This window comes from Kwoniella dendrophila, chromosome 4 (genome assembly GCF_036810415.1).
Source record: "Kwoniella dendrophila CBS 6074 chromosome 4, complete sequence".
NCBI classification, from domain to species: Eukaryota; Fungi; Basidiomycota; class Tremellomycetes; order Tremellales; family Cryptococcaceae; genus Kwoniella; species Kwoniella dendrophila.
In genome coordinates, this window is record NC_089479.1 from 1,505,721 (window position 1) to 1,529,708 (window position 23,988).

Here is a 23,988-nt window from a genome sequence, read left to right on the forward strand (position 1 = left end):
CCTTCTTCTGACCAAAATCAATGTTTACGGACTGAGACCTGTATCATACCTGCTTGCAGTGAAGTTGCACCTTCTGGTTATATGCATTTGATAACGATAAGATCACCACAGCTCACTACATATGCTATTGCGAAAAGTACTAATACTGTCGGTTACCTATATATGCCACGGGTATGAATGACTTGAATGACGTCAAACAAGACTACTACTGCTATTATTTGTCCGGTCCGAATGGTTTATACCGAAGCCTTATCTTTGACAGACCACATCATTGCCTGTCTTATCTTCATGACCAATTATTTCTTTGGTATATCACACGATTTCCCAAGTATACCCAGATCAAGTGTCATCGATAGCATACACACAAAGGATCAGTCGTAATGGTCAATTCAGAGATATTACATGCTAAAGCCGTAGCTGTGATTACAGGTGCTGCGTGAGTTCGGTTGTGTCTTTAAAAGGTACCATCACTAGTGATATCTCCTTATCTATCTATAAAGTGGAAATTGCCCGATGATCAATGATACTTGACGAGGTGTGTAAGCTACACATATTGATTATATTTGTGTATACATAGGTCAGGTATCGGATTAGCAGCAGCTCAAAAATATGCGAAATATGGAATGTCATTATACTTGGCAGATATTGATGGAGAATCTTTAGATAAAGCTATAAAACAAATTAAAGAAATTGAAGGTGTTGGTGAAGTGTTTGCATTAAAATGTGATGTATCATCAATTAAAGATGTATTAGAATTAAAAGAAAAAGTCTTAGATGAATTTGGTGAAATTCATATTTTAATGGCAAATGCAGGTATATCAAAACCTACACCAGCATTCTCTTTATCAACTTCAGTAGAAGAATTACAAGATAATTGGCATAAAGTTTTAAATACAAATTTCTTTGGTATTTTAAATGTTTGTCAAACTTTTGCTCCTATAATGTCAAGACAAGAAAATGCTTCAACGATTATTGTTACAGGTAGTAAACAAGGTATAACTTGTCCACCGTAAGTTATTGATACATACTTTATTTTACATCTTGTATAATTGAAATATTTCCTGCATATCGTCTGTTTAAAAGCTGATCAGATTATCTCTTATCTCATCTATAGTGGTAACGCTGGCTACAATGTATCTAAAGCTGGCGTAAAGACTTACACAGAGCAACGTATGTTACCTAAATCACACTAGCGATAACCTTCTTGGTATCTGGTCAAACAGAATTTACTGATTGTTTGCTTGTGCTTTCTATTTTAGTCGCTCATGAACTTCGAAATGTACCTGATGGAAGATGTAGTGCTCACTTATTTGTGTATGTAAACCGGTCTTCCCCACATCGATTCCAATTCTGCAATGAATGGCTAGCTAATGTCGAATTCGATCACGAACATAGTCCAGGATGGGTACATACAGGGTTAACAGGAGCTAAGAATGGTGGACCTAAACCTGCTGGAGCATGGACACCTGAACAAACTGTTGATTATATGGTGGAAAGAGTGTTTGAAGATGGTGACTTTTATGTCATTTGTCCAGATAATGAAGCAACTAATGTGAGTGATCATGTACTTCCCTAACTGCCGCTGGACACATATAGAGATTGTATATGTTCAAAAAGATGTTTTCAGGGATAAGAAGAAAATCAATGATGGGTGAGATTGCTGACTATGCTTTGATCTACCAATTTGCAGCTCCTCGACAAAGCTAGAATTCAATGGAATTTAGATGATATCTTACAAAATAGACCTGCTTTATCAAGATGGCATCCTAATTGTGAGCCGTTTTCCTTTCCGATCAGGTCATTGTTTCGTCGATGAATTACGCTCATGCGTCACCCCCCTACCCTCTGATCTGACACACAGACCAAGCTAGATTCGAAGATTTCATAGCTGCCAAACAAGGTTTATCTGCAGCCGCCAGAAGTAGATCAAGAGGTAGAAGGGCTCCGGAATCACAAGAAGGTGGTTTCCCTAGTCAAGCTGACCTTTCAAGATTTAGAGCTTTGTAATTTAAGATCACTAAGAAGAAAGAGTTGTATCTTGTTTTAAGGCAATTGCGCATATATTTGTATGAAATGCAAGCAATCTGATGATGGTTATGGGATATGCATCGCGGGATTGTTTGATTATGAACGTATCCCTTTCTCCTCAATAGAGTGTAATGTTCTACTGAGAGAAGTGTCAGGTGAAAATCTATTTTTGTAATTGGCTTTGAGACCAATTATACATTCTTTCTTCTTCATCATCAATTTCTTTCAATCTCTTTTCGATATCCTGTTTCTTCTTTTCTAAAGTTTGGATATATTCATCATTTGATAATTTTCTAACAGGTAATATTTTTGTTAAACTATTCATCATTTTTTCAGGGAAAGATGGTTTTTCATTTAAAGTATTTTGTAATATATTTTGATCATAATTTGATGATTTTATTGGTGATTCAAATGATTGAGTTATTTGTGATTGCATATCTGATTTTGGCTCTATAGGGTCGTCCAAGGGCGATGAATTTGACGATGATGTCTGCGTAGACTGCATAGGTTGAGTGGATACATCTTCTAGCTGGGATTGAGAATCCAATGAAAGAGTTTGTTTAGCTAATGTCTTTAACCGTATTACTCTAGCTTGATTAACTGATAATTGTAAAATTGAAGCTATTAAAGATGATGTTATACCTGCTTTCACAAATGTTGCTCTTCCACCTATAATCACCAATGGAAAAGGAATCAGTATATCTCTTGGTAGATCCTCGCTATTGATTAAATGTACAAGGTGAGATAAACTCACGGAAAGCAGCAGATAATACACCTCCTGTCAATCCACCTGAAATTGCACTATCTGATAATCTATCCCATCTCACTTCCGATAAACTAGGTGTATGATCGTCACTTATAGGTAACTTCCCTTTTTGATTTTCTGATAATTCACTTTGATTTCGTAATTGATTTAATCGTCTAGTATGTGATGGTGTTAATTCGATTGAAAGTAATAATGGAGATACTAGATATTCTCTGATACCTGCAGAACGATGGCCACAATTAAGGTAAATGAGTATATTTCCATATTGAATATAATCGATATACCAACTCACTAAAGAATGTTAATCCAGCTATAGAAAGATTAATGGTCATATTGATTGATAGAGCAAATGGATTTTTTGATTGAACAACACCAATCGAAGCTCCCGTTATAGCACCGAGAGTACCTATATATGTATATATTAGCAGCTAATCTCCCCATGCTTTTTACATGGTACGACTCAGGCATTTAAGCTGATTAACTTACCTGTTGCCAGAACTCCTTTAGCTACTAATAAAGGTGAATTTGGGTCGAAGGGCAAGAAAAAGTGATTCGCGGTACTTTTCAAGCTAGATGATGATGAGGAGGATGATGATGATAACGACATGGTGAAGCTACTCGATAGTTGTGCTGGTGCTATATTAAATTACCTCTAGATCTAAGTCGAATTTAGCAGCAGGTCGTAAGAAATACAAAATATATGTTATCCAGTTTGATAAATTCAACATTTTCCGAAACTCTATACTGTAAATTACCCAATCAAGTAATTTCGGTTGAAACTGAGCCGGTTTACTACTAACGCGTAGTAGATAAACACGCTATCAATATATGAGCCAAAAATATCAAAAATCAATAACAACAAAAACAACAACAATAACAACAACAACAGAAACAACAGTGTGTATCGTTGTCAAATCAACTCTTCATTTGCTTCTAACAACATTGCGGCCTTGAGCATAGCTATTCACATCCCAGCAATCCAGAGCTCAGACACTGTATGGTAGCTTTCACGTAACGACAACCTCAACTCAAACCCCATCCTAACACTGTTACCGTCATATTCCTCGATTAAGCGGACCTTTCCTTCCCGAGCATTGATCCACCACCTACACAATCAAAGCAGAATGAGCATAACGATATAAGATTAAGATTAAAGACTACAACAATAATCGGCTGTTCAAGCTATATCCAAATAGAACATGGCACCGGCGTCATCGCTGGCGGCCCTCATGGCCTCTCCAGCAACTTCTGGAGGGGATGCAACAGTCTTGGCTCATGGCCAAACTCTACCTGATATATCTCTGGGGTCATTAGGATCAAGTTTCAGATCTGAAGATGAAGAGAGGGAACAAGCTGAAAGAGAGGCTAGAGCTACAAGGAATGATAGACCTTCGAGAGGCGAGTATACTGTAACCCCTTTTCCCAGATATAAGACTAATACTGCAATTTAGCTACTCGACGATTATCAAATAGATCAGCAGAATCTTCCTCATCAAGGCTTTCACCACCTAGAATACCTTCTTCAGCATTATTATCAATATCCCCACCTAGTACAGTTAGAAAATCATCTTCACATTCTGCATTACCTGAATCTCAAGCACCAAGAAGACCAAGAGTACTAAAAAGAAGAACCAGTAGTTCCTCAGTTTCAGCTTCATCTTCATCAGATATCGATGGTCCTTTGAAAGCTAGATATGGTGATGGTGCTGAAACAGATGATGATGCTTTATTATCTTCACTTAGTCTAGCTACATCACCTGTTAAAAGAGGAGTACAAGCACCTAAAAAAGATCCTTATCATGGTGGTATAAGTAGAAGAGGTGGTAGACATAGTGTAGCTGCTGGTGATATGTCAAATAATGGTCCTATGACTTTACGTGACCAAGAAAAGGTGGGTTATCTTGTTCATATTGAAAGGGAAGAGACAGAAAAGTCAACTAATTAAGTGATTTTTAATGATACAGCAATTAGAAGAATCCAAAAAAGAAGTATTTAATTTACAATTAGAAAATCATTTTTTGAAAGAAAGATTATCTAATATGGCACCTGAACATATTGAAGCAGCATTAAAAGAAAATGTTAAATTAAAATTAGAAATTTTAAATTTATCTAAAGAATTGAAGAAATTAAAGAAATTGGTATTACAACAAGATAGAGATTTAGCTGCTGCTTCAAGAGGAGGAGGAGGAGGAGGATCAGGAGGTACAAATAATAATGATAGAGGTGAATTAAGAGAATTAGAAAAAATGTGGAAAGATGAAAAAGAAAAAAGAAAATTAGCTGAAGAATCGATAAAACAATTGAAATCACAATTATCTGAAAGAGATAATAATAAAGATAGTGAAGAAGAAGAAAGGTTAAGAGAAAAATTAGATGATATTGAAAAATCTGAACAAATTTGGATTAAACGTTCAGAAGAATTAGAAATTGAATTAGATGAATTAAAAGGTCAATTTGATGATAATCAACAAGAATTATTAAATTTACAAGATTTAAATGATAAACAACAAGATGAAATTGAAAATTTAAAAGATCAATTACAACAAAATCAATCTTCAAGTTTATCTAAAAATAAAGAGAAAAGGTTAAATGAAAAATTACAAGAATTGGAGAATGTTCGTACACATCCACCCTTCAATCGCTAGGGTTTCCTACAATCTTTCACAGATGTTTATATTTGAAAGCTGATTTGTCTCTTTTTACAATCTCAGGAAAACGCTAACCTACAAGCTGATTTATCGTTAGCTAAGAAGGGTGCTTTATCTGAAGCTGATGCTGAACTACTTGAAGAGGTAAGATGCACTGTATAACATACATATCACTGTATAACATACGATACCTTATGATGTAAATCAATTCGCTAATATTGCTCTTTCATGTATAATCTGTTAGAAACTAAACGAACTTCAGGATCAACTTGCTTCAGCTCAACTTGATGTGGAATCTCGGGAAAGGGAAATTGAAGAATTGAACAACGAGCTCGACGCTAAAGTGAGAGATCACGAGAAGGAGTTGCAGCAGGTTGAAGAAGAATGGAGAGATGAGGTATTGGAAGCCAGAGCACAGGTGGATGAACTGAAAGATGTAAATTAAGTGAACAATCTTGTATAAGACAACATTAACTTACAAATATTCGTTTGTGATAGGCCCTAGATTCTCGCGAACAAGATACGAAAGAAGTTCATGAAGCTTTACGTGATCGTGAAGAAGAGTTAACAACCGCTTTGAACAAAATCGAAGATCTCCAAGCTGTTCAAGCTGAGACTCATGATAGATTAGAAGAGACTCTGCGAAATATTGAGAATGATAATAGAGAAAAAGATGGAGAACTATTGGAGGCTAATAGAGAGGTTGAAGAGGTGAGTTGCCCCTCGACCTTACAATATGTATTTTATTACGGTTTATACTCTAACAGCGTTATAATCTGTTACAGCTCGGACAAAGAGTATATGAACTTGAAGAAGCGTTAGAAGATCAACGAATCAAAGAATCAGACTTACAGTCAGATTTGAAATCTGCCGATGAAGCTTTCGAGAATGCTAAATCACATTATGAAAATCTTGTTACTGCCCTCAAAGAAGCTAGAAGAAAACTGCAGGATGAAAAAGATGATCTACATTTACAAATTCAGAGAGATGAGCAATCTAGATTGAATGAGTTAGATAGAATCACAAGAGAAAGAAAAGGTGATGAAGATAAATGGAAGAGAACTTTACAAGAGAAAGATCAAGTAAGTCACCGTTTATTGTTCTATTGGAACTATATTCAGAGGAATTGTATCCGCAACAAGCTTATGTATCGCTCGATAGATTGTATCTAGATTGACAACAGAACTAGAAACAGCCAGAGAAAGGGTATTGCAAAGAGATAAAGATTTGAATGTTGTTGAAAATGCATTGAGATCGTTAGAAGATGAAAGAAAGAAATTAGGTGACGAACATACATCAGATAGATTTGGCTTGGAACTAGAGTTGGAAAGATTACAAAGAGATTTATCTAGAACTGAAGATGAATTAGAATTGTTGAGAAACGATCTGAATGATAGAGAAGAAGGTTTGAGAGAAAGGGATTTGGATTTGGCTAGAATGGTATGTTCTTTACCTTATTTTCCATCAAAATCCTACCTGGTGCTGTAGCTGGATCTGGCTGGTCAGCTAATTCAAGTTCACTCTTCAATACAGCTTGACAAACAGAGAGATTTAGAAAACAGACTTGCATCAGAACGTCAAGGTAGATTGAATATGTCTGATAAACTCGATCAAACTAATAAGGTAAGATAAGCCAGCTAAACTGACGTTCAAGGGGAGAAAACTAATCATAACAACTTGATCAGATTGCCAAACAACATGAACGAGAAGCGGTACATCTCCGTGAAAGAATCGAGGAACTTGAACCACTACTCACTGAAACTCAACAAGAAAGATTTGCTATTCAGAAACAATCCGATACTCAAGGTCGAGAACGTACGGAATTGTTGTTGAGAGTATTCAGAGATGTAAATAGATTTTTAGGGAAAGATGTGAGTTTTCAATCGCCCATGGGGAACATATGCAGTTTATAATTGTAATTTGTGCTAATTCTTGTTTCAGGATGCTAATCCACCTGCTCAATTCAACTTATTCCGAGATGGTCTCTTACAAAGGTTGAAAATCATGATACAAGTCAGAACCGATTTTGAGAAGAGAATAAAAGAAACTGAGTCTTCTGTTGATCAACGTGTAAAGTGAGTAATTTTATTTCAATCTGGTCGATGGTCGATGGTAGTAATTTTGAGCTCTTCAAGCTGACACAAATCGGCTCACTTAGTGAACTTAAGAAACAACTTGAACAGAAATGGAGAGCATTAGATAATTTCGAAGCGGCAGTCAAGAAGCTAGAATTGACTAAAATGCAATGGAAGAGCAAGTATACTATGAAAGAAGGTGAACTAGAAGCTGCCAAGGTCAGTTAACTGATCTTGCTGATTTTAACAAAAGCAGAAACCAAAACTGATATTGTAATTCCTTTATAGTCCCGTAATCACGAACTTGCCTCACAATTAAGTTCAAATAGAACAGGAATGATAACATCATCTTCATCAGAAATAAGATCATTAACACAAAGAGCAGAATTAGCTGAAAAGCGAGCATTAAATTCATCTAATCAATTATCAATTTTGGAATCTAGGTTGGCAGAATTACAAAGTAAATCAGGACAAGCAGAAAATAAATGGGAAGTCAGAGTAAAAGAATATGAAAATAGATTAAGGATTGCAGGTGAAAAGATTAAAACTGAAAAACAAGGTGGTAAAGAAAGAGCTTTACAATTGGAAGCTCAAGTTAGGTATGTTTATATTGATTATAATTACCGTTGATTATAACTGATACTGGTACTGATGATAATGATTCACTTCTAGGGATCTTGAAAGACAAATTCAAGAAACCAAAAAAAGAAATCAACGTGTTGAAGGTGTCATGGCTTCTGCTAATCATTTATTACCAGATCAAAATCAAGACTTTAGAAGAAGTAGTGGAGATGCAGCTTATGCTTTTGGTGGTAGTGGAAGAAGATCAAGTTGATCTCAATCTGATTTCAAATACCGGGTTGATTCCTGATGTGTCAGGTAATGACATATCCCTTTATATGGACATTCAAAGTGTAGCTCCATCATCACTTCACACATCTGATCATTTCCTTTTTTCTCTTCTGGGGCTTAATGGTGCTTTTCTAACGAGTAATGATCAGTAGTAACGATGTATATACAATAGTATTTCATTCAGCTGATAGCATGAACCGAGATTATGATTGGCAGTGCCATCTATATCTATGAGTGGGAAAATGACATCCCAGGTAACGAAATTGATACTGATATGACGATGTATGACAGATATTATTGTAGTATGCACGGTGTAGCAGTTTACTGGAATCTAGGCCCAAGCGCGTTACTGTAGTTGTCGGTTGATCGGAGAATATATAACGCGGTTTAGTAGATCTTTACTACAGTTGTTACTCCACCGTACTGGACTTGACGTCACTCGTAACATTCCTTTTTTTTGTGCATCTTTATCTAGCTCATCAACTATTTTAAAACGTCACATCCTTTTGTAAGTAAAGGTAGGGATGGTTTTATGGTAATCCTAGTGTTATGCATTCTCTTCTTCTTTCATAAAAATGTCTTTTACTCTTTCTTCTTCTTTACATCCTTTGACAAAAGTTTCAATACTTAGATCAACACCAAAGTTGATAAGACCTATAGTACTTTCAAACCCTATCTTAATAAACAAAACAAGAACATTTAAGTCTACATCAATCAAAATGGGTGGTGAAGAAGATAAACCAAAGGTCGTTACCGCCTACAAGGTATGTCCCAGGTAATCATTTGCATATCGTTGTGCATATGTTAGTATGTGAACCAAATCTGATGATCTCGATATATAGGAAATGACAGAAATTAAAAAACAAAAACAAAACCTCCCAGGTAAAGATACAGCTATGGATCCTTTAGCTGAGTTTACAAAATTAGAATGGTGGAATGATGATGGTGAACCATATTTACAAGAGGTGAGTGTAATAACCTAAGACTACACAGGTTCAAAGGGCGATGCTCTATCTTTCGAACGAGATTGAGCTGACAAGTATTGATAGTACCGAGGTAATGGTAAATTGAAAGGTAAAAAAGCTATCATTACAGGTGGTGATTCAGGTATTGGTAGAGCAGCTGCTCAACAATTCGCTAGAGAAGGTGCAGATGTAACCATTGTTTACTTACCTCAAGAAGAAGAAGAGTAAGTTTGACCTATGCTTGTAGCAGATAAAGGATGTATAACTAAATTGTTTATCGGTCTATTTAGTGCTCAACGAACAAAGAAAGCCATTGAAGAAGATGGTCAAAAATGTTTAACTTTAGCACGCGATTTGATGGATGAGACTGCTGTTAAGAGTATCATTGAGGAACATATCAAAGAATATGGTAAACTTGATATATTAGTTAACAACGCAAGTAAACAGATTATGTGTAAAGATTTGGCCGATATCGATGTGAGTTTTTTGATGGTACCCATTCCAGCTCCAGCTACCTTGGATTAAGCTGATACCGTTCTCCTGATAGCTCGAGAACGTCGAAAGTACATTCAGATCTAACATCATGGGAATGTTCGCTTTGACTAAGTGAGTCCACCCTATCAGTATCTTCCTATCTGATCGCTTATACTGACATTCTTCTCCTTCTGATCTAGATTCGCCCTTCCTCACCTCAAACGAGGAGCATCAATCATCAACTCATCCTCCGTTACTGCCTTCAAAGGTTCCCCAGCCATGATGGATTACTCCTCCACTAAAGGTGCTATCGTTACCTTCACCAGATCTTTGGCTATGCAATTGGCCCCTAAGGGAATCAGAGTGAATGCAGTCTGTCCAGGTATGTTATCTAACTTGTTGATTCCGAATTTCGTACCAGGGTTACGTTCACTAACACTTTCCCGTCTACAGGCCCCGTCTACACCCCTCTTCAACCAGCTTCAAGACCAGCTGAGCAAATGGAAGAATGGCAACTCGGTACTTTACCTCTTCATGGCAGAGCCAATCAACCAGCTGAAATGGGTCCAGCTTATGGTAAGCTGATTCACACCCTTTTTCCCGAAAGGCATAGGCTAACCAATACCGTTATAGTCTTCCTTGCTTCTGCCGATTCTAACGCTATGACCGGTCAAATGATGCACCTTGTGAGTTATGGCTTGGTAAATCGTTAGAGCTGGTGTTAACGGAACTTTTGCTTTGCAGAACAATGGTCAATGGATCGGTTAATCATCTTATGTCATATAGTACAATCATGGAAGGATAATAAAGCAGAAGACGGTCCAAAATTTTAATGGGTAACATGTATACGACTTATGTAGCTATTAGTATGAATTGTTACAGTCATGGGAACAGCCGTGAATTCAACTTATGTTGCCTTCTGAGCTGTCCGATGCAACCGGAATACTGCAGTGAGAAATGCATCTTGGACAATTAGATTTACATTTCTGATCTCGAGGTTACGCTACCTACATTACAGCTTCATCAAATTGGTCCGACTGATGAATCAACTCAACTTCTCTATGATATAAATACTATAGAGCATCTGTTCGTCAACCCACTCCCAACTCATCCCATCAGCATCAGTCCACACCACATCTCTAAGAGACTTACCAATCTATACAGCTTCTTGTTCATCAATTTGCCATAATGTCTGTGGCTGATACAATTTCCAGGTCTGCCGAGACCACTAATAAATCGAGAATGTCAAGCTGTATCAATAATACTAAAATCGGCGGGGTAACTAGATTATGTGAAGATCAAGAAACTTTCTCGAGGGAAACTTCAGTCGGACTGTATTTTGCTGATAAATCGGAAATTACCAATACATCTTGTAATTGTGGAAAATGTCCCGTTCTCTCTGACTAGTAAGTCAAGTTGATCTCCATATAATGGATCTATGTATCATTCCGAATCACTGGACAGTGATAAAAGTGCTTTGAATCCTGTGTTTTTATGCGTAATAGTGAAAGAACAAGAAAAGGTATTTTCAGACTGCCAGGAAATCCTAATATCATGATTGTGGCGGATATTCCTTCTATCAAGGAGCAAGAGGAAATGACTTCTCAGATGAACGAAATAGCGTTTTGAGTCAATCATATGGTTAGTAACAATGCAATAGTCGAGTAATTTAGTTACTTGTAGTATGTAGTGTACCATGACATGATCTCTGAATGAGTACAGATAGTCGGGTGGTGCATCCTTTGATATAACAATCAGTCGTTATGCGTAATGACGACATTCGCATTCGATATCAGTATATGCTTTATCGACACACATCACCTTCAACCTCCTTTATTGAACATCGAGCCGTACTCCTGAGATATCTCATCAGAGGATCTTGCATTACCTTACATTTCGTTGTTCCAACAAGGTCCAGCGACCAGTGATTTGATCCGAACCGATACGTGAGGCAAATTGAGAGGTATAGCAATGCTGTATCTTGGCTGAACAACGCCTTCCCCCGATTGACGCAGAGAAGAAGCCCAATCCATCTTCGCGAAGTCTTCGGTTCAGTCGTCATTGAGGTCATTATAGTTTGTGACAGAAAATATGACATCGCTAGAAGGCTTTTTTATGCTCCTTCGAAAAACCTATTTGATGATCATTGAGCTATAAAAGCTTTCAAGTATATTGATTTTTCAGAAACTATCTCCTTCAACAAATTAACGGCACATAACCTTTATCTCAGATACTATTTAATACATACATTACAGCACTTTGCATTTACCAGCTCCTCAGACGACACTAATATCATGTCATCTACTACAACAACCACTATGCCAAAATGTACCAAATATACATGCATGAATCAAGAAGTCACGATGTTAGATGAAGAAAATGATCTATCAATTCATAAAAGAACATTTACCTTCAAAACTCCTGAAGACGAGTACTTTGGTGATTATCCAAACAACAGATCATGTACTTGTCAAGAATGCTCGACCGGTGATCAAGAGTAAGTCTGAGAAAAGGACTTGATCTTCTTCTCATTTTTTCTGCTCAATGAGATTCCAATATAAAGTGATGCAGCAACTTGCGCTTACATGTATACTCTATGCACTTTAGTGATAAAGAAAGAATCACTATTTTCAGATCAAAGTCAAATTACAATAAAGGATTCTGGAATGCTATACCCTCCATCAATAAGTGTAAGGAAATCCTTTCATCTCGAGAAACCGATGTAGGATCAGCCCAAGCCCTTTAGGGAATATCGAGAAGGCTCAATCCCCTCTTTTGACGAGGTTTGCCACGTATAGCTACAAGTTTGACAATGCATATCGAGTGAATGATGCTTCTGTTCACGCTCTTGCGATACAAATGCTAGCCGTGCTTGCCTTATAGACATCCGCGCTCGTGAGAACATCACAAATCCCATTCCCGACCAAGGTTCAGAGAGATGTACCTCAAAGGTAAAAACTAGCTATCTACAACTTCCTACGGCGGCTGTAGGTATCAGACGAAAGGGTGATCAGTCATTTCCAGATCCATACTCCCTATAGATCAAAAACCTATTTCGCACTTCACTTCTGCCTTCGGTTCTGTATCGATAACGTAAGCATCCCCGGAGTCTTGGCGGTGATTTCGGATCAATGTCATCCCGGTCCGAACTGATAGTACAACATCATGCACTTCTAAGTGAAGCCATGTAAGTCATGTAGGTTACCTAGGAATGGCTGTTTAGACATATATCACTCGCTTATTTCTACATATTCTCGCAGACGTATTTCTCACTCATATCTATCGACCATTACCCATCTATCACAATCGCAAAATGCCAAATCTCGGTTTCAGTATACAAACATGGGGAAATCCTACATCCTCGAAAAGAGCGTTGCTTTTACACGGCTTGATGGGAACTGGTGGGGTATGGTTCAAGGTAGCTGAGATCCTGATTGCACAAGGTATGTTATCGCTTCACTACTAGTCATGAGGATAGTATGCTAACTCTTGTCTAGGCTATGTAAGTTCTCCATATAACATAATGTCATTGGTCTGGTCTGACTAAAGCTATAGCGAGTCGATGCACCTGATCTCCTAGGTCATGGTTGGGCACCTCATGCACAGCCATACAACGTACAAACAATCACTCAACATCTTGCGGATCATCTAAGAAACCAAGATATACCTTACGAAGTGATTGGAGGAGTATCTTTTGGCTCATCATTCGCCGCATCACTCTTCAACTCATTGCCCGAGAATCAAAAACCTAAAAGATTGGTATTAGCTGAACCTATATTAGATTATCCACCTTTCAGTCAGGAAGCATTAGATGGTATGGTAAATACCACCAAAGATATTCCAACTGAAGAAAGTATTTTAAAGGCCAACCCAAACTGGATCAGAGCTGAAGCGGTATTGAGAAGATTGAGTTTGAGTTTGATAGATCCAGAAGTAATTACCCAGCTAAGCGAAGTAAGTTGAATCTTCTAACATATTTACCTCAGTCAATCGTCAGGACCTCAAGGTCTCGCGGTGAATCTTCTTTGAACAGGTGAAGCTGATCTTCAATTTTCAGGCCATGGTTCAAGGTGAATTCAGTCATTCCAACTTGCTTCCTCCACAAGAATCCTCCTCTTCTACAGAGATTATCCTTCTTGCAGCCGATGAATCTATCAAAACAGTCTATCCACCTTCGAACCTTGACATACTCCGTGATTATCCTCATATCAAATTCGGATGGGTCAAAGGAGCTACACACGATATGCATAAGACCGATTCAGGGGTTTTAGCGCAAGTGATGTTGAATGGATTTGATGGGGCTGCAAAAGCTGGAATTACTGTACTTCAATAATGAGCGTTTTTACCTGGATAACCTATGAAGCAAAATAAGACCTGTATGTAATATATGTTCGGATGTTCTGCAGTACATATATAGAGTCTATATCATACATACTAATGTGAAAATAGAAAGCGTATATCAACCTCGAACATATCCTTTCTTGTAAATTGATAGCAGTTAGTCAAAGGTTGCAGCTAAAAGGTGTGATGTTCTTCCCTTTGAATAATAGAAGACCGCTTAGTATCGAAGCCTCGACGACGCCACTAGTCACGAGAAATTCGTTCTGGATAATCAGGTATAAAATCTTCAAGCTGTATAGCCTGCACCAGATCCTAAATTTACCACGTCCATTTTTTACTGATCCCATCCTTTTGAGCCTATTTGATTGTCAACTTGATAAATTACAATGTCTGGATTAGCAGGACTCAAACTCTTCCAAGAGGGAAAATCCGAGAAAGAACTTAGTGAATGTCCTGGGTGCCAACATGACTGCTCCAGAAGAAACACCTTGAGCTCAAACGAGGATGAAAATATTATTATCCTCAAATTTGCGCTTGTACTGAATGTTCATCTTTATTTTCATCTGGCAGGTAAGTGAAAAGTCTTGATCATTTGTCCGTGCTGCAAAGCCCATGAGTTTCTGTTTGTTAACCTGAATATACTGTATAGCAAAGTACATTATATCCTTACTTCAACTAATACGAGCAACAATTTCAAATACCGAGAATTCAAATGCCCTAAAAATGAGGCAGGATCATAAAGTACTCTCCAATAGTACAGAAAGAATCCTGTTTCCCTGATCTCACCGGCCACTTCGTATCCTTATACACACTTCAGGCTCTGCAAAGCGACATATACATGGTTTAACTCGACGAATACTGCCCTATCCATCTTCATTGTAAGGCTTCTAAACATGCATGAAAATGATGATGCATTCACTGCAGGGTCGAAACGACCAAATCATCCTTTTCAGGCAATTATAACGGATTGACATTGCAGCTACTGGATGAGACGCGTTTGACGATCAGTTTACGGTCAAAGGTTCGTGTTGACCTGTTTGATGAGGTGGAAAAAAGGGTGGATCCTTTCTTATCGCTTTATCATGCTACAGTATTAACTTTGACCGATAAAACACATCAAAGGATCTTACTATGAAACCGAGAGCGAGAACTGAAGTGATATTACTGATGTTATTCATCGAATTTAGGTATATATAAGCTTAGTAAAGTTTCGAAGATATGTCATCTCTATATCACCAATACTTTTCACCTCAATCCCATATACTTTTGCAACCTCGGCAAACCATTTCAGTAAGTGTTATCTTTGACATCAGTCGGTTGATGAATTACTCATACACAGCATGATACAGCCACAAGAACCTAAACATTCTAAGATGTCACAATCACAACATACGAGTAGTTTCGATACTGAACAAGCTAAAATAGCTGATTGTTGTCCTATAATCATTGTAACTTCACCGGATACTCTTTCTGTACCTATTTCAAATGATCTACTTAGTCCGTCAGTAGATAGATGTGATGACGGCACAAATGTCTCTCGAGAACATTGCTGTTTCTATCTGCCTAAAAGAGCATGTAGTACAAATCGATGAATGATATGTGGTGAAGCCCATACTGTTTTCCTATTCATGAGGATATGGAGGAAGAACCGAGAGACCCAACGTAGGTCACCGAAGATGTATCACGTATGTATGTCTATTGTCAATCACAGCACACATCGAGAAATCCATTGTCTGAGAAAATTATGCCACTCTTGTTGCGATTTTCCCCAGCGTCTCTATCGATACACTTGCGGAAAAAGACGATGCCTTAACACCTTATCTTTGTAAATCAGAGAGATCCGAAGTATCGTCTGTAGCATCTGGTAAAAAACGACTTGTTGATTCTGAGGGTGAAAACAGGTCTTCCAGAAGGAAAGTTTGATAATCTAGCAGTCAGGCGGTACTTGGATCTCAGTTGAACGGCTTACTGATGTCAGGTACCTTAACATGGACTAATCAGTAGATGATGTTTTTTTTCTCACATTGACATATGTAGGGTAAAGTTCCTATGCATTCTCATATGGGGGGTTGCGATGTCTGAAGTGATTCTACACCCTGAAAGCGATACCTTGACCTTTTACTTCTGCTCCACCAGCAGCTGCAAAACCGGTACCTGCAATATAACATATCAGCTATGATATCTAATTATGGTTGTTGACCGATCACAATCCAACGCTAGAAATGTAATCGCTCACCTTCTTTACCCAGCGGTATCCTTCCACTGTCTTCTACTTTAGCCTCACAAACACAACATCTGCCTTGTGGTTTCACTATCGTGTCTGAGCAGGTTTGACATATCACATGACCACAAACATATGGATCTTCCTTGTCTTTCTTCTGCTTCTTCTTCTTACGTCCTTCATCGCCATCTGCCGGCGTCGTTTCTGATACTAACGGCTGCCGAGAAGATAAAAGGATAGATGATGTCGCATTTGATAGTTCTTTCGTGCATGTTGGACATATTGGTTTGGAAGTTGAAGATGGGGGGTAGGTGAGAATGACCGGAAGGAGCTTTTTATGCCTATGAACGGTAATATTGGTCAGTATGAATGGCAGGATATGCGTCTGGTAGTAGGTTCTGCCGCGATGAACAAACGTATTCACTTACGATATGGGATGTGGTGATTCACCAACATGACACAATGTCTGTAATTTCACATCTTTCAGTGGACCTAATTTAGCGTCAGGCGTCAAAGAAGGTAACCAGAAAGCGGCGAGTTTGGCCTTCCTAGATTCTGATTGTTCTGATTCTATAAGTTTTAATGCTTTTTCTTCCGCTTCTTTTGCAAATTTTTCTACATTATTACTATTCAATTCAAATTTTGATATACCATTTGACGATGATGTCTCTTTCGGTGCTTCTTTCTCTCCTATCTGGATTCTTCTATTTATTGATGAAGATCCACTCAAGCCCATATTTTTGTTGAAATCACTTATAACTCTTTCTCTGGCTTTTAATATAGCTTGTTCCCTTTCTAACCTTTCAGTTTCATCCCATCTCTCCATTTCACGTTTTTTAGCTTCTATACCAGCCTTTTGACTAATTAAATCTGTCAAACAACATTCCCTACAGTATATATGGCCAGATGTACATGCTACTGGATCTTTCACTTTTGATAAACACAAATAACATGCATCTAATGGTTTAAATGAATCTCTTCCTAATCTTTTCGCTGCACCATCTTTTCGCAACAATGATCTTTCATAATATGATAAAGTTGATTGAGTTGTATTGTTCTTCGCATCTATTAATAGTATTCTTAGCTGTCGTTATTCCCCCACGATTCCTCTTCTTACTTACGCGATCGCGTCATCTTGCTTGGAAATTAAGACAGCCGATGTATAAGAACTGTATGCTATTAATTATTATTGTGAAGATGAACGATATTTTTACGATATCTACATTCACCTAGTTACACCTTTTCATCATTTGTTTTCAACTTGTTAGTTATTGATGAAGTGAGCCTGATATCTTCTTACCCTTATAGTATTCCCCGGTTAAACGTCATAATCGATCCCTCCATCATCCTTGTCCACTTTTTCATCGCGATTCTTCTCAATTCATTCTATTCATCTCTTTTTCCAAGCATAGCATATTATAGCATTTACAGCATTGCATAGATTGGAGCCTTCTATATACCCGACATCAAGATGTCATCAATCAAGAAGTCTTTGAAATCGATCAAATCGCATCTAGAAGAAAAGGATTCAGAAACAGCTTTATACGAGGCTACAAATCTGTTAAAATCGATTGGGGATAGTGCTCCAGAGGCTGCTCAAGTGTAAGCTGCCGGCAGATCTTTCGTAAGAGACTGGATAGCTGATGAGTGCCGTTAGTCTTATATTCAGAGGGCTAGCTCTCACCCAATTGCAAAAGAACGATGAGGCGGAAAAGGTACGTTGATCGGTATCTCAGAAGCATCATAGCTGATGATATATGATAATATAGTCATATGTACACGCCTACAAGCTGCAGCCGACAAATCCTTTGGCTTCCATAGGGTTGAAAAGATTATATCAGAAGAATGAAAGCTGGGAGAAGCTTGGATCGTTCTTGGAAGAATCGGTACAGTCTACATACAACGAGTAAGTCATGCTGAATCGGGATTCGACCGTAATTGACCCGAAGGCATAGGGGCGATGGTGAAAAATGTGCAGCTGCTTTACAGGAGTTACTTGAGCTGAGAGTGAAGCATGGACCGCCAGAAAAGGTAGGCTCGATTAGCGGTAGCTTAAATGCAATAAGACATAAGCTAACGTTTAAACCACTGCCAGCTATACCGAGCATTAGACCAATTACTTCCTTCATCACCTTTAGTCTCTCTCCTTCAGTCGGTTACACCACCAGGCGGCTCATACGTCCCGTTCCCTGCACCCATATACCCCCCAGCATCTGCAGCTATAGTACCACCTCTCCCTTCACCTTTGCCACATGCTTTGCACCTAGTAGCATCCTTGCCGCTTTTGACCAACCTCCTGGTTAGGGCTGAATCCTTGGTATATACTACTACAGAGCAGAAAGTCAGGGTTGGTAGACAAAGACTCGGTGCGGGACCTGAGAAAGAAGTCAGGAGGAAAGTTGAAGCTGAAGTTTTAGGCGGAGAATTGGGCATGAGAATGGTAGAACTGCTGAAAGAAGTCGGATCTCACCCTAACGTAGCGGAAGATGTCAGACGGGAAGTCGAAATTCGTGAATTCAACTTCTGGAGAAGGTTGGGTGCTTCCTTACCGTGAGTGCACAGTGCATGGCTCATTTACAATCACAGCTAATATCCTTGATGGTGAATAGATCTAAGCAAGCTGAAAAGCTCACAAATCCCAAGACTCCTTCAACGAAAACAGCTAAACCTGCCCAACCTGCTAAAACAGGTACTGCAGACCTTCCAACCGCTTCGTTCTTCGAGCCTCATACTTATCCAATTCCTAGCAAAGAAGAAGCTTTAACTCGCACAAACGATCTCGCTAATGGCTTTGTTCTGCTTGGCATTACCGGAAAAGGAGCTGAAGAAGGATGGTCATGGGTTTTAGAAGGAAAGGATGAGCCTTCTCTATGTGAGTCGATCGAATTGTTGTCGTTTCGAAATTGGCAGCTGACCGAAACATGCAGTCTATGATATCGAGCTTTTGCATAAATACGCTAAGGCTTTCCCAGAATCGAAGATGACCGACTTTATCGACGATTATTGTAGATGGTTCAAGCTCCCTTTACCTGAACCTGAGGAAGAACAGGAAGCGGCAGCCACAGCAAATGGCGAAGCCTCAGCGTCACAGCCTAAAAACAACAAGAAGTACAAAAACAGGAAAACACGTAGTGGTATGAATGCACGAGAACGACGAAAGGCACGTAGAGCTGCGGGTAAAGAAGGGTTACTAAGTGAAGATCTTGATCAAGAAGAAAGAGAAGAACTGGTGTCAGCCATGAATGTGAGTTTCGCGTCTCGATATTGGTTTCGATCGCAAGCGGGCACTGACTTTTGTGGCAGAAATTGACTGATCAACTATCTCGTTCCATCTTTGCCCATCGTGTCATGGCACGGATATCACTACAAGAAGAAGATTGGGCAAATGCTATCGCTTTTGCTGACAAAGCTAAAGCCCTGGTTAAGGATTTGGAGAATGAAAGAGGGATCACGATGCCTGAGTGAGTATATCGCATCTTGTTAGCCATATAGCCTAGCTAAAATCGTATTCAGGGTTCGAGCATCTCTCGATACCAACCTTGGTATGGCCTGTGTACCTTACTTTGCACCTAAACATCATCCTCGAGCGATCCGACTCTTAGACGGTGTCCTTAAAAGTCATCCTGAGAATCAAGAAGCAAGATTTGCTCGCGCACAGATTCACCAAGCATCGGGCAAGTGGTCTTATGCCAAAAAAGAATTCCAAGCTCTGATAGATGCTGGAGGAGACGAGAAAGACGTCATTGCCGCTAAAGAAGAATTAGGGTGGTGCTTGGTCAATCAAGGAGAACTGGAAAAGGGAAGAGAAGTACTTGAAGAAGTTGTAGAGGTCAGGGATGCAAGGCACGAGCAAGAAGGTAGGGATGATGAGGCTTATCCTCGAGCTAGAGCTTGGTGGAGATTGGGTAGAACAGAATGGATGATTGGAGGTCAGTTTATTCATGTACTTGCTAATAAGTGTCGCCATACTAATCATTATCCAATAGACCAGGAAAGTCCACAACACGCTGAAGAGTGGTTTATGGCCTCCATTCGAGCTCTTCCTACTTTCCCTTCCGCATATACATCACTCGGTATTTGCTATTCGTCCGCTAATCCGCCAGACGAAGAAAGAGCTCTGAAGTGTTTCCAAAAGGCATTCGAATTGGACGCTACCGAATCTGAAGCTGCTCACAAATTGGCCATCGGCTATGCTAATGATGACGAATGGGCACTTGTGAGAACGATTGCTATGAGAGTAATGGAAGGTGAAGGTGGTGTAGATGGTGTTGCAGGAGGAGAGGTCATGAACGCAAAGGGTCGGTTCGCGCCCCAAAATGGCTGGGCTTGGAAGGCTCTCGGTTCTACTGAAGTAGTAAGTCAGGTTGTTATCACTGTTTGGTATATGCTTATCAGTCGACCATTGTCTAGCATTACAAGAATTATGCCAAAGCTGCACAAGCGTATCAAATCGCTCTTCGAGGCGATCCAAATGATGTATTAATGTGGGTGATGTTAGGGGAATCGTATGTAAAATGTGGTCGTCACATTGCAGGACTCAAAACTCTCAATCATGCTCTTGAACTTCAACCAGACAATTGGCGCGCTTTATACAACATTGGTGACACTCAAGCTCAATTAGGGGTATTTGATAAAGCTATAGAAGCATATGAGAAGGTATTGGAGATCACCAAGACTCAAGAAGTTGGTGTTACCGCTGCTCTGGCTGAAGCCAATCTTTCACTTGGTCGTCAAACTGCCGCAGGTGGTTTCAGAGAGAGATCAAGAAATGCATTGCATTCCGCAATAAAATTAGCTACCGATGTACTGAAAGACGGTCGAAGTCATAGAGCTTGGGCGTGGAAAACCATTGGTGATGCAGCTTTCGAACTCAGTAATCAAGAATCCAGCCTGGAAGAAGCATTATCTTCAAGTGAAGTCCTTCAACCGGTCCTTCAACACTTAGAAAATGATGATACGGATAGAAGATCTCAGGTAGAAGGACTAGGCCATGCTGCAAACTTACTACAAACTTCGCCTGATCTCGAATACACACTCAAAACTTCTATTTTCGCTTTTGCATACAGAGCTTATCTTCTCAAGAACGAACCTAGAGTTGCTGATCCTGCATTATACGATTTTGCAAGTTCGCTTCATTCTCTTGCACTTAGATTACCAGATGGTGACAACAAAACAGCATGCCTCAAAGCTGCTATCGCTGCCATTCGTTTAGCATTGGAGAGGGATGCAGGTGATGAAAGGTTATGGAACGCTCTTGGTGTCATTTGTGGTACAGCTGGTCCCCAAGTCGCACAACATGCTTTTGTAGTATCCCTTGAACTCTACACCAAGGTGAGTGTCCTGGCAAATCGTCGTACCTCAATATACTGATATCTCATGTAGGATCCAATTGTCTGGACCAACCTTGGTTACCTCTATCTGCGATTGGACGATCGAGAACTCGCAAATCAATGCTTCTTGAAAGGCCAAACCATCGATCCAGATTATGCACCCGCCTGGCTCGGTCAAGGTATGTTGGCAGAAAGGAACGGGGATAAGCAAAATGCAAAAGCCCTTTACTCTCACTCTGTCACTCTTTCGGCCGGATCTTTGGTGAGTACACCTTCATCTCTTGCTGTGAGTTGCACCAGCTAATCTCCTATGACAGCTCGAGGCGGATCTTGCCTTAGCAATCGCCACCTTTGAACGATTTGTCGTTCCTGGTGCTCAAATGGATATCAACTTGTTGCATCAACCTGCATTCGCTCTTCGTCATTATTGTCATCAAAGACCTCATGACTTCGCCGCTGCTCATCTTTATGCTCTTATTTGTGAACGACTCGGTCTAGCTGCCGAAGCTGCTTCGTCTTTGGAAAGAGCAGCTGCAGTGTTAGAAGAAGAGTTCGAAAGAACCGAATCAGCAGATATCGAATCTCGTTACGCTATCGCATTATGTAATCTTGGAAGAGTTCAGCTATCTGCGAAGAAATATCAAGCATCTCTTGACACCCTCAATAATTGCTGGGAACTTATATCTGAGTCCAAAGATGGTACTATCGTATCACTCAAACCACAATGTAAACTGTTGCAAGGCTTAGTATTCTTCTGGCTTGGGCAAATCGATGAATCTCTTGAAGCTTTCCAGAATAGTTTGGATGAAGCTACCTCATCACAAGATCTAAAGATAAAAGAAGAAGTCGCCGTCTTGCTTAGTAGAACCCTTTGGGGTCTAGGAGGTGATGATGCCAAGGAAACAGCTAAGAGTAATTTGATGGAATGGTAAGCTATATCATCTCAAAGTGGTTATGCCAAAAGATAGCTAACCCATTGACGTGCAATAGCTTGTCACAAGAAAAACCATCACTCAAAGTCATCTCCACTCTTGCAGCCATCGCAATGGTATCTTCAGATTCCGATTTAGTAGAAGCAGCTATGTCAGAACTCCAATCTCGACCGGTACAATCGCGTATCAAAGAAGATCCAGCCGGTCAATCAGATTTGGTACTTTATCTACACTCACTCATAGAGGGCAAATCAGAGGAGGCACACAAGATACTAGAACAAGCCGCAGAGGTGTCACCATCCAGTATCAAAGCTAGGCATAGATTAGCTGAAGCTTTCATCCAATCTGATAAAGCAAATGAAGCCATTTATGTTCTAGATGGAACATGGAAGGTGGACGATGTAGAAGCCAAAGCTGAACTAGAAAGGTTGATTGGTGTAGCTCAGATCCAAGATGGGGTCCAAGAAGGAGTCAGCAAATTACAGAAGAGTATCATGGTCGCTCCGTGGGCAGACGATGGATGGAATGCTCTTGCTTGGGGAAAAAAACTCGTTGCTGAGGCGGAAGCAGAGGGGGGATAGATCAGACGGTTCTAGCATATAGCGTCCGCAAATGCACATCATACTAACACCGGATTGAAATGGCATTAATTGAATGGGAGATTGACATAACAAGATCTATCAAACGTCAATAGTCACTAAGCATTAGAGATGATTTCTTTACCGCTCATTTCTCTTTTGGATTTTTTTTCCAGCTCGATTGCAGATTTTCTTTCATGGTCATTGTGATCATCAACACTGTATCGCACACTAGGGATGTCAGTTGTTGAAGGAAACGCGTGGCACAAAGCCTTCTTATCCAGTAGGATATCCTGTACGTATCAGTGATCAAAGGAGATAATGGCGTCAATATGTACATGTCAGAACGAGAACCTGGAAGCCTCTGTGACTCTTGAATAATGCGCTTCTCTCGTCAAACTTTTGTACTTCCATGTGTCGCACAACCGCGTAGGTGTCTAAGCAGAAGCTAGGGATTTGGAAAGAATATGATCCTGGGCAGCTTATGACGCTCATCAATGATTGACTTTGCTCGCCTCCCGATACTCGTGTATTGTGATCTGATAACGAGTAACTAAGCATATAATAGCGAGTATCAGTGCAGGGAGATTAATGACTAATTTTGGGCTGAGTACTCTAGTTCTCATAAGCTTTGGAGCCTTTAGAGTCAAGCCCATGTTTTTTATATTCAATATTATACTGTAGACAACATGAATAAATACATGCATGGGGAGGCGGAACAGTATAAAATCACGAAAGAGAGGATACTTATGAGCCTAAATCGAGTCGCTATGCGATG

General features: G+C 39.5%; 8 protein-coding genes across 8 annotated transcripts; 6 read left to right on the forward strand and 2 right to left on the reverse strand.

Annotated features, from left to right (window-relative positions):
* Positions 1 to 380: 380 nt before the first annotated feature.
* Positions 381 to 2,007, forward strand: L201_003665 (uncharacterized protein; the record flags this gene model as incomplete). The annotated part of the gene is made up of 7 exons (XM_066219418.1): positions 381 to 436; positions 578 to 1,009; positions 1,115 to 1,170; positions 1,260 to 1,314; positions 1,396 to 1,552; positions 1,691 to 1,772; positions 1,862 to 2,007. The coding sequence occupies 7 exons, from the start codon at positions 381 to 383 to the stop codon at positions 2,005 to 2,007; spliced, it is 984 nt and encodes a 327-aa protein (XP_066075515.1).
* A 184-nt stretch (positions 2,008 to 2,191) lies between these two features.
* Positions 2,192 to 3,401, reverse strand: L201_003666 (uncharacterized protein; the record flags this gene model as incomplete). The annotated part of the gene is made up of 4 exons (XM_066219419.1): positions 2,192 to 2,697; positions 2,783 to 3,013; positions 3,087 to 3,200; positions 3,281 to 3,401. 4 exons carry the CDS (start codon positions 3,399 to 3,401, stop codon positions 2,192 to 2,194), a joined length of 972 nt encoding a protein of 323 aa, XP_066075516.1.
* Positions 3,402 to 3,993: 592 nt separating this feature from the next.
* Positions 3,994 to 8,352, forward strand: L201_003667 (uncharacterized protein; the record flags this gene model as incomplete). Its single annotated transcript, XM_066219420.1, has 14 exons — positions 3,994 to 4,192; positions 4,246 to 4,685; positions 4,759 to 5,409; positions 5,506 to 5,586; positions 5,687 to 5,878; positions 5,941 to 6,153; positions 6,228 to 6,524; positions 6,604 to 6,882; positions 6,976 to 7,065; positions 7,128 to 7,313; positions 7,384 to 7,517; positions 7,601 to 7,736; positions 7,806 to 8,116; positions 8,190 to 8,352. The coding sequence occupies 14 exons, from the start codon at positions 3,994 to 3,996 to the stop codon at positions 8,350 to 8,352; spliced, it is 3,372 nt and encodes a 1,123-aa protein (XP_066075517.1).
* A 736-nt stretch (positions 8,353 to 9,088) lies between these two features.
* Positions 9,089 to 10,576, forward strand: L201_003668 (uncharacterized protein; the record flags this gene model as incomplete). Its single annotated transcript, XM_066219421.1, has 9 exons — positions 9,089 to 9,133; positions 9,212 to 9,334; positions 9,419 to 9,558; positions 9,625 to 9,811; positions 9,882 to 9,940; positions 10,009 to 10,190; positions 10,262 to 10,384; positions 10,442 to 10,494; positions 10,553 to 10,576. The coding sequence occupies 9 exons, from the start codon at positions 9,089 to 9,091 to the stop codon at positions 10,574 to 10,576; spliced, it is 936 nt and encodes a 311-aa protein (XP_066075518.1).
* Positions 10,577 to 12,171: 1,595 nt separating this feature from the next.
* L201_003669 (uncharacterized protein) lies at positions 12,172 to 12,554 on the forward strand (the record flags this gene model as incomplete). The annotated part of the gene is made up of 2 exons (XM_066219422.1): positions 12,172 to 12,305; positions 12,416 to 12,554. 2 exons carry the CDS (start codon positions 12,172 to 12,174, stop codon positions 12,552 to 12,554), a joined length of 273 nt encoding a protein of 90 aa, XP_066075519.1.
* Positions 12,555 to 13,121: 567 nt separating this feature from the next.
* On the forward strand, positions 13,122 to 14,141 carry L201_003670 (uncharacterized protein; the record flags this gene model as incomplete). Its single annotated transcript, XM_066219423.1, has 3 exons — positions 13,122 to 13,251; positions 13,389 to 13,762; positions 13,866 to 14,141. 3 exons carry the CDS (start codon positions 13,122 to 13,124, stop codon positions 14,139 to 14,141), a joined length of 780 nt encoding a protein of 259 aa, XP_066075520.1.
* A 2,097-nt stretch (positions 14,142 to 16,238) lies between these two features.
* Positions 16,239 to 17,504, reverse strand: L201_003671 (uncharacterized protein; the record flags this gene model as incomplete). The annotated part of the gene is made up of 4 exons (XM_066219424.1): positions 16,239 to 16,303; positions 16,386 to 16,711; positions 16,799 to 17,435; positions 17,492 to 17,504. The coding sequence occupies 4 exons, from the start codon at positions 17,502 to 17,504 to the stop codon at positions 16,239 to 16,241; spliced, it is 1,041 nt and encodes a 346-aa protein (XP_066075521.1).
* A 337-nt stretch (positions 17,505 to 17,841) lies between these two features.
* L201_003672 (uncharacterized protein) lies at positions 17,842 to 23,213 on the forward strand (the record flags this gene model as incomplete). Its single annotated transcript, XM_066219425.1, has 14 exons — positions 17,842 to 17,972; positions 18,028 to 18,085; positions 18,140 to 18,276; positions 18,326 to 18,401; positions 18,466 to 18,920; positions 18,980 to 19,242; positions 19,298 to 19,614; positions 19,674 to 19,831; positions 19,884 to 20,299; positions 20,357 to 20,724; positions 20,781 to 21,701; positions 21,753 to 21,962; positions 22,018 to 22,628; positions 22,691 to 23,213. 14 exons carry the CDS (start codon positions 17,842 to 17,844, stop codon positions 23,211 to 23,213), a joined length of 4,644 nt encoding a protein of 1,547 aa, XP_066075522.1.
* Between the last annotated feature and the right edge of the window lie 775 nt (positions 23,214 to 23,988).